Source organism: Pelobates fuscus, chromosome 8, assembly GCF_036172605.1.
Source record: "Pelobates fuscus isolate aPelFus1 chromosome 8, aPelFus1.pri, whole genome shotgun sequence".
Lineage (NCBI taxonomy): Eukaryota > Metazoa > Chordata > Amphibia > Anura > Pelobatidae > Pelobates > Pelobates fuscus.
This window is the reverse complement of record NC_086324.1, coordinates 154,071,862-154,082,073: the sequence shown is the minus strand read 5'-3', so window position 1 is coordinate 154,082,073 and position 10,212 is coordinate 154,071,862. Positions and strand designations below refer to the sequence as shown.

Below are 10,212 nucleotides of genomic sequence, written 5' to 3'. Positions count from 1 at the left end.
TTGGCTCTAAGATTTGACATTTTCTTTGATATCATTTGGAAATCACAACAATTCACAGTAGTGAATAACCCTAATAAAAGCTACTTGCCTTGCCTTGTATTGTCATTGATCGATAGAATTGGAATGAGTTCAGGTAATGCGTTTGATCTACAAACAGTGGACGTTTTTATATGATACAGGTATTGCAGCAGCATGCCAATGAGGTCCAACGTTGATCCTGAAGGTGTTGGTGGGTATAAAGGCTGGTTGGTTATCATGGGAAATGAAGTCCACTGACATCTGCAGTGGCCAAGTTAGCCATCACTAGAATTACTGGAATTGCTTATTGGAATCTGTTACTTGTGAGATATAGTCCAATAATTATGTGCATGGGATGTGGATACATTTTATATTTTTATTGCATTTTCTCTGTTGTGTTTTTTTTTTTTCTCATACTGTAAAAACATTTTCCTTAACTCGTGTCCTGTACATGGTTCGAGCATATCAGCATGCTGGTCATTCTACTGAACTGTGTGACTCTAGGGATGTTTCAACCGTGCGAAGATGTCAACTGCGAGTCAGAACGATGCACCATACTAGAGGTAGGTGTGCCTGATGGGGCCTTTCAAAACCCTTACAAAAAGTCTCTACCCCTTCTTTCTTCACTTAATTTACGTATTATTATTTTTGCTCTCTTTCTCCAAACACCCTCTAACACCCATACCTGCCCTCTCTTTCTCTAAACGTTCACCCTCAACCATACCCTTGTTTACTGATTAAAGTGTCTACGTAAATGTGTATACAGGTGGTCCTCATTTTACGATCTACCTGTTTTACGACAGCTCGCACTTACGACCAGCTCTCTAGCTTGGGGGTAAGTGCGAGCCATCGTGGGATTAGAGGGATTCCCTGCTCTGCTGCATTCGTCTATGTTCGGGTAAATTTCTAATTTACCACCTACGACTGTGAACTGGCCAGAATCATCTTGAGTTAAACTATATTATCAATGGAAAGATCACACTTGGTATATTGCTCCTTAATCAGGTGTCTACCTTGGGAATACTGTATCTGCTTACTATCAAAACAACTCATATGAATGTTCCACTCTGCCATAATTCTTCAGGGAGCTCAATTTATATTTTAATTCCACACCAAAATAGAACATGTTATATATTATTAAAGTGTAGTGAGCCGTGCAATGAATTGCAAAATCGCTCTGACAGTTTTGGAAAAAAAGATAGCATATTCCCAGCAAGTGTCACCTATCATTGACTCGCCTGGCATGGAAAAGATATTTACAATTTCCTCATTTGTAGAACAAAGATCGGAGCTGTTACCTGAAATGTCTTTGTGTTAATTGATAAAGTATAAAAGCCATTCTATATACTGTTATTATTTATGATTTTCCAATTGTGCGAGAAAATTAAAAGACATTTGGCCTTGGATCAATTCCCCGTTATTAAGCATTTTAACTATTAAACCATTTAATTGTGTTTAAAAAAAAAAAATCCAGACCCTTTTCTTAAGCTATCTAAAGAAACCGATAAATCAACCTTTTCAGGTAGAGAATTTTACAACTTCATTATTCTTATTTGAAAGGACTATTCCTTCTGCTGTAGGCAAACTCCTTTTTTGAAGTCTCAGCTGATTCTAGTTCTTTGTAAAGTCCTGTTAATGAACAGGCTACCAAAGAGCTGTTTGACCCTGTACATATTTCCGTGATGTTATCTTATTTCCTCCGAGGCAAATTTTTTCTAAAGTAAAGAAATATATTTTCTAGCCTTTAGAACTTAAATAAATAAATTAAAATAAGTTATGTGGTCCCCTAATAAATGGTTTACCCTGTCTGCACAGATTCCAAAAAAGGAACTCATGCCCAAAATTGCATGGCATGTTCAAAATTGGGTCTTATTGTTGATCTATAAAGAGGTAAAACTAAATTTTCACAATTGAATTAATACCCATTTTAATAAATTACAATATTTTGCTGTCATATATTAATTCAGGTGACAGGTGCCCAGCTTGTCACCCGAATCCACTCCCAACATAACTTCTTCAGCTTTGTGTGTGGTTGTGATGCCATCAGGAAGTTCTGCTAGAGGCATGATAATGAGGACTTTTTACATCTTCATTTCTGTTCTGAACATCAAAACATGTCACGGTCACCTATTTGTGGGAGTCCTTCAGAGTTTTTAAACCCTGGACCCCAAGCAAACTCTATACCTTTATCTACTCAGCCCTTAGAAAGCTACAAAATTATAACGTTTTAACAAGTCGGCTTATTACAACTGTGTACGTTCGTCCAGGATTGAACATCTCAAAGCCGGCACTTTCTTTATAAAGTAATTTTTTTTCTAGTTATGCAATTGGGCTAAAAAATTTTTTAAATGTAAATTCTTTGCAAAAAGAAAACTTACTATGTAACTGTAAGTGTGAGCGAATCACTTGTTTGGATCTGTCTCCTACAAGTCAGTCATCTAATCTATTCGAGTGGTTAGGAAGTTAATTTCCTCGGCTACTAGTGTATATTTACTGCTCAAGGGGTCACATCCAAAGTCAATTAACTTGTCAATGAATCTCTATACTTATTTCAGATTGTTAACACGTTCCATCTCCATTTCCCTGCGCACGTTCTTGGCTGTTGTCAAACTCTTGTCCCGGCTCAATATATTCCTTCGGAAAATACACAATGCGTATAGGACAAAGGGAGATGGGACTTCTGGCAACAGAACTGCTGTTCCTATCACTTCCAAAGCTTGTTTATTGGCAATGGCTTTTAGAAAGATTGAAGTTCACACAAGCAGCAGTAATTATGACAGCTATCATCGCTAAATATTGTTATCACGAAACATATGGCTGTTACTGGTATTTTCCTTAGATACCTTGGCAATAGTTAGAAAGCTCTAATGTATCATTCAGGGCATCTGTACGACAAGAAAAATATAGCAAGGCCAGCGTTGTTACAACAAGTTGCTTCCATCCCTTATTTTCTGTCCAAGACAGTGCTAGAGCTTGATTGGAATATAGAGGATTAATCTTTCTGACCCAAATATCCACTCAACTGTAGGCCTCACATTTTCACAACATATATGGGCAACAGTGCGAAAATACACTAATCCACTGAGCGAATTTGAATTATTAAATGGAATATCTAAGGGACTGGTAGTGCCCATCATTTTGGCTGTTTTTAATGGTGCTCATTATCGAGCAAGCTATTATAAAGCATGTTATTATAACGCTTTCATTGTCTGTTTATCATACCAGTCTTATTAGTGAGTAAGTGTGAGGTTGCAGGGATTTTAACAATGAATGCTCTTAACTGGGTTATAGATAATTATTACAATATATATATTTATACTTGGGCTTTATGTGTCGTAGGAAAGAGGATGATGAAAGTCACAACTACATATTTATGTATATATTCAACATACAATGGATGCCTCACACCAACATGAATATCATGCAGTTGGTGTTGTTGTAGAAAAAAACTTTATTGAAACATACAGAGCACTCTGAGACAAGCAATAAAGTGGAGGAGATAGAGACCAACGCATTTCACACCCTTAAATGCTCCCACATAAGCTCCCTTTTTGGTGGCTTAAACAATAAACGTTTTAGTAATTTGATTATCACAAGGTAGACAATTTTAATTTGCTTTCATGAAGTACATATCACTCAGGGGGACACAAAATCAAAGTGTATATTGTGCAAAGCCTTTTCATTTCATATTTAGAGGACAGCTGCAGTTTAATACTTTTATCTACTTGTCAACTGTTTATACAAAAAAAAAAATTATTTGACCGACAATATATTGTTGTTAACATTATCTTTTTCTACGCTGTATTGTTACAGTAGAGCAATGATTGCAAGCGAGAGGAATGTTATAATACAAGCCTTCTGTGCGTACAAAATAAATTAGTAATAATAATCTATTTTTTATAAAGTGTTTTTTCCCCCCAAGGCAATTCAGAGTGCTTGAGTGCACACTTTTAAATTGTAAACCAAATCAGCAGTAAATTAACTCTTTCATATGACATGTTCTGGCTTATGTACTATAGTATGTACTCCCTAGAATTTAGTGTGAGTTCCAAATTTGAGGCCAAAATAGCTCAACTGAAAACCTGCCTGATTTGTTTTTCTTGTTTAGCTATTGTAACCTAAAATTTGAAATTCACTTTGAATTCACTTTAAATTCTTGGCATTCCACACTTTAGTGATTATCATGAAAAAAGATTAAAGGACCACTAAAGTCACCCAGACCACTTCATCTTCCTGACAACCACTAGAGGTGCTTCTCTTGCACTGACCAAGTAATACTCGGTCACCTAACTTTGCAGCTCATAGAAAAGCATTTTATTAATTGCTTTCCTATTAGAAGCATTGGATACGTGTGCGGTGTTTACCACACGCATCAGTCTACAATGTTCCTCTGTAAGGAATAGCCAGCACAGAGAGAGACGAATGACGTCGAGGCAGGTGGCATGGGCGGAACAGCGAAGGAGTCTCGGCGCTGGAGAACCGTTAAATAAAATCCTTTTTTTTTCTCAGAAAAATGTTGGTGGGGGAGACTTAAGCAAAATATTCAACAAGGACACTGTAGTGGTAGGAACACAGGTTTGTATTCCTAACGCTATAGTGTTTCTTTAAAGAAACACTACAGTGTTAAGAAGACAAACATGTATTCCTTAAGCTATAATGTTATAATATCTTTATAGGTTCTGGCTGAAATAAAAAGCAGTTTTACTTAACTTTCTTCCCATGGTTCCTCGGACTTGCATGGCAACAGACCCGCTTTCAGGGTCCTGTCCCACCTTTCCGATTTAGTTTACTAGTGTCCCACTAGCACAGCACGAACGCATCATTAGATCATTGGGCTTGAACACATCACAGCACAGCACGAACACATAATTAGATCATTGCGCTCTGCGAGAAGGGGACCAGCCAGAAGACTGTCTGTCAGCCAGGCTAACTCAACCAGGTTTTGGGTGTCCCAGTGATGCAATATTTGTCACTGATGACACTCCATAGAAGGTCCATCCATGCACGACAATCGCTGTGCTCCCCAACTCTATGGGGAGTGTGGTGAAGTTGAACGTTGATTGCATGACAAACTTAGGAAGCCCCTCTAGTGTCTCTTTGAGTGAAAGCCACTAGGCATTGTGTTTAGCAGCAGTGTAAAAACTGACTTTTCTCTAGGAGAAGCTCTTAATTAAGCTTATTAAGCTGTAGTCAGGGCCAGCGCAACCATTAGGCGAACTTGGCATTCGCCTAGGGCGCTGGCCTGCTGGGGGTGCCCACCGTGATATTTCCTGGCGGGCTTCCCCTGTCCAGGGCTGAAGCGCCGGGCAAGCGGCTCTTGAGCCTCCCCCTCCCCAGCGCCGGCCGATTCTCCAAGCGCCCGACAATGGGGGCACTGAGAGGAGCCCTGTCCTTCAGTAAGGCAGAGCAGGCACCAGCTTACCCATATGGCAGGTGCTTGATCTGACGATTAAATGCCGGAGGAGAGGAGGCAGGCAGCGGCAGTGTAGGCGGCGAGGGAGGCTCTTCTTGCAGCTCCCTACTCCTCCCTCACGCGCCCTCTATGATACCGGGAGCCGGAAAAGGACGTCATTCTGACTCAGGCATACTAAATAGCGTGCTGGAGGAGTGAGGAGCTGCCCCACACTGGACCCTAGGGAGGTAGGGAGGCTGGATGTCTGAGTCTGTGTGTCAGTGAGTGACTGTCAGTGTGTGTGTGTCTGTCAATGAGTGTCTGCCTGTGTGTGTGTCTGTCAGTGAGTGAGTGTATGTCTGTCTGTCAGTGAGTGTCTGTGTGTGTGTGTTTATGTCTGTCTGTCAGTGAGTGTGTAAGTTTTTAATTGTCAGTGTGTGTGTGTCTGTCAGTGAGTGTCTGCCTGTGTGTGTGTCAGTCAGTGAGTGTATGTATGTCAGTGAGTGTCTGTCTCTGTGTGTGTGTGTGTCTGTCAGTGAGTGAGTGTATGTATGTCAGTGAGTGTATGTCTGTCAGTGAGTGAGTGTATGTCTGTCAGTGAGTGTCTGTGTGTGTTTGTGTGTGTCTGTCAGTGAGTGTGTAAGTGTTTGATTGTCAGTGTGTCTGTGTGTGTGTGTCTATAAGTGGGTATCTACCTGTGTGTATGTTTTTCAGTGAGTGTATGTATGTCAGTGAGTGCCTGTCAGTGAGTGAGTGTATGTCAGTGAGTGTCTGTCTCTGTATGTGTCTTTCAGTGAGTGAGTATATGTCTGTCAGTGAGTGTCTTTGTGTTTCTCAGTGAGTGGGTGTATGTCTGTCAGTGAGTTTCTGTGTCTGTATGTGTATCTCAGTGAGTGTGTGTGTCTGCCAGTGTGTGTCTGTCAGTGAGTGGGTGACATGAGGGGATGGCAAAATGGATCTTTGCGTAGAGTGGCAGAAATCCTTGCACCGGCCCTGGCTGGTAGTGGTTCTGGTGCCTACAGTGTCCCTTGAATATGTTATCATTACACTTACTGGTTCTCATTTTATTGATCTTGAATGAATAAAAGTCTACATTGGCCTTTCTTCGAATCATGCCTGCAGCTCAGAGGTTTGATCGGGTATTTCAACTGGTAAATCCCACATTTAATGCTTGTATAAGTAGGCAAAAAAGACCCTATACAATATTAAATGATAAATTCCATATTGTGCAAAATGGTACTCAATATGGACATCCCAGGCACACTGTTCATTGTCTAAGATTGTTAAGGGAATAATATATATATTTCCGCCACTGCCTCCCTGAATTTTTTGACTCCATTTATTATTTTTACCTAAGCGTTTTAAATTAAAGGGACACTATAGTCACCCAGACTGCTTCAGTTCAATGAAGTGGTTTTGGGTGCAATGTCCCTCAGGCTTTAACCCTTCAGATGCAAACATAGCAGTTTCAGAGAAACTGCTATGTTTACATTTGGGGTTAATCCAGCCTCTAGTGGCTGTCTTCTGGACATCGACTAGAGGCGCATCTGCGACGCTGAAGGCATAGTATGCCTCCATCACGCAGAGCGTCCATAGGAAAACATTGAAAAATGCTTTCCTATTGACAGCTTGAATGCGCGCGCAATTTTGTCTTAACATAATATTGTCTTTAAGTTTCTATAAAGAACAAAAAAAATTACAGAATTAGGAGTCTGAAATAAATATATAAAAAAGATCCCTTTAGGAATATGTGATGCATGCATTTTATTTCTATTTTTATGTCATGACCCTTGATGTGTGATGCTAAGCAGATATGGTTGTGTCTGTAATGGTCTTTAACAAAAAGGTGCAGATTGGAGTTTAAAGGGACACTGTAGACACTATAACCATTTCAGCTCATTGAATTGGTTATAGTCCCTAGAATCCCCTGGCACTGGCCCTCCATTCAGTTTTAAACCATTTTCAAGCAGTTTAACACTGATTGAAAGTCCCTAGCCCCCCACAGGCCGGCCCACCACTGGAAGTGTGGCTAAGGCAGAGATTACGCACTTCCTTCTAGCCATACCAATTCATACCAGCAATGAGCAACAGTGATAGGCTGAAAGCGGTCAGCTGATACTCTCAACCAATCACAGTCACCCATTGCTGCTCAGGTTTATGCTTTCTCAAACTAGATGGAGGACTCTAATAATCATTATAGACATTAATAACGGTTTAATGCTGAATGGAAGGATGGTGCCAGGGGACTCCAGACACTATAACCATTTCAATAAGATGGTTACTGTTCCTACAGGGTCCCTTTAAGAGTACAATGTGGGGGGGGGGGGGGGGGGGGGGGGGGAATTACTTAGAAGTTGTTTCTCTTATCAAAAATACAAAATCCGTAAAAAAATATTTATTCCCTATTGTGTTTAAAATCTGACAACAACATGGATACATTGTAAGTGTTTCTCCTCTCTCTCTCTTCTGATACAGGCGTTTGATGGCTTCATCTTTGCTTTCTTTGCGGTGGAAATGGTTATTAAGATGATCGCGCTCGGCATCTTCGGGCAGAAGTGTTATTTAGGAGACACGTGGAACAGGCTGGATTTTTTCATTGTCATGGCAGGGTAAGCAACACAACTAGTCAGCGGAGTTTCCTGCGGCCCCCGTTTGACAGTGAGAAATGTACACTTGTTGTTGTGATGTTATACTTTGGCAACAAAAGAACATTTTTTTTTTCATTCTGAGAAAAAGATCTTAGATCTTTGAGCCACTCCATATGTTTCACGCTGTTTGTATCAGGGGTGTCAGATGTTACTGTTACTGGACTGCATTTCTCATTATTCTCTGCCAACTATAGCCCAATGATGGGAGTTGCAGTCCGAAAAGAACTGGAGGAGAACAAATGAAATCTCCAATACATATTTGGGAAAACTGTGAAAACTTAATACATGCTCTCAATTTTTATTGTTGCAATCTGCCCAGTATCTTTTAACACATATTCTGTATCCCATAAAGCCAAATCCCAGCCCAGTGACATATCCCTCAATATCACTTTTAGCTCTGGATTCTTTGTCAAAATCAAAATCTGCTGTTTAAGATTGGGGGTACTTAGGGCTAGGAGACCGCTCATGTTAGTATAGAATGTATGGGATTTAAAAGTGTATGCATTGTAATTCTCATCATCTGTCTGAGAGTGATAGGAGTATTAGTAACTGGAAATCAAGCTGGATTTAGTGTTAACATGCTCATCTAATAAAAGACAACGTCAAAAAGTATACAAAGTGGGTAACATCCTTTCAGAGGCAAAACTGCAAAATGACCCCTGTATAAAAAGAAAAATCGGGGCAGTAGCGATTATCCACTACAGTGTGAGATAATGAGTTTATTACTTAGCTGTAATGATCAGATAAAAGCAATTACCGTTGGAAAAAATATTTCTTACACTGCCAAATTGGAAATTTTGTTTCTATTTTGCTATTTTTGGCTTGGATATTTCCACCTGGATATCCACTAGCTGCAGCAATTTTTTTGTAAATAAGCCCCAAGTATGACTGATAGAGAGGGCAGCTGCACGCTTATGGCGAGGAAATTCGTCTTGTCTTTTGGAGAGCTGTGGTGCCTGAAGCAGAGCTGTAATGTGGTAACAGAGTATATTTGCATTTTGTTCCTATCTGCAGTCTCCTGCCTGATTCTTCTCTTATTAGTGTAATCAGCTCACTTAAGCAAACTGAATAGGACAAATAGAAGGCAGGTATTCATTTCGTTTTCTACTCCCTGCTTATCTGCACAGTCTGGTAATAGCTCCATTAATTCAAAGTCCACTTATTGAAGAAAACAAGCCACTTATTATTGTAATGTCCAAGTTGTTAAAAACGGCATTTACCCTGAAATGTACTGGAAAACTTACCTGCGCACGTTGTAATTTTAAACTCCCTCTCTCCACTGCCCTATCTTTGATGGAGAGCAAAAGATATCCCCCAAAACACTTTCCAGGCTTTGAAATTGATGCAGGAAGGTCAGAATTTAAATAACAGTAAACTTCTGGGACTTCAAAGAGGTTAGGTGTGTGTACGCACCTTTGTGGCCGGTGCAGCTATCAAATGGTTCCATTTGGTTGCATTTAATATATTGTTATGGTATATGCTTGTTTGTGGTAGAGATGGTCAATGTATTTTAACAAAAGGGGGAAAAAAAGCAATCAATATCTAAAATGCAAACATCCCTGATGCTCTCTACAAACATAGAAAATGGTCACAAAACTGTACATTTCTGTATTTTGACCGCGATTCATACCAAAATTGGCCTCTTCTGTCTGCCTGACAGCTTTCGCGAAAGTAATTTGTTGCACCCATAACTGTCAGTCAGGTGGAAATTCGCTCAATAAGGTTTCATGGGAATTTTCAGTAGGAAAAAAAAGGCAAAAAAAAAAATGAAAAGCAGTAGAAATACAAAAATTCCTGCAAAGTAGAAGCAAGAACGTTAAAAGATTGTCAAGATGACTCATGTCGATGACTGTCAATTCACCCATGACTGTCAAAACAGTTTGAATTTTCATGAGCATAATCTTCAAGAAAAAGACAACAAATATGTGTTTCGCAAGTATCAAAAGAAACCTTTCCTTTAATTGTGGAATAAAGACGATGATATTTTTAATATACTTTGTGAATAGGAATGGATTATACTAACTTATCTGTGGTCTGATAAACAAACAAGACGCTCGAGACGTACTAAAAGAATGATTCAATATAAAGAATAATGGTGGTAGAAAACTATATAAGTGTACGGAGAAAGAGCACTGACCACAAGTACTGCATGGA

At 39.6% G+C, this 10,212-nt stretch overlaps 1 protein-coding gene across 3 annotated transcripts in view; it reads left to right on the top strand.

The window, feature by feature from the left end:
* Positions 1 to 474: 474 nt before the first annotated feature.
* The window catches only part of CACNA1H (calcium voltage-gated channel subunit alpha1 H), a 200,608-nt gene continuing 190,870 nt past the window's right edge, over positions 475 to 10,212 (top strand). For all 3 annotated transcript variants that reach the window (XM_063430446.1, XM_063430447.1, XM_063430445.1), the window contains exons 1-2: positions 475 to 581; positions 7,886 to 8,019. In XM_063430446.1, coding sequence (XP_063286516.1) covers positions 489 to 581; positions 7,886 to 8,019 — 227 coding nt within the window. In that variant the 5' untranslated portion in view covers positions 475 to 488. The remainder of the gene's footprint in view (positions 582 to 7,885; positions 8,020 to 10,212) is intronic.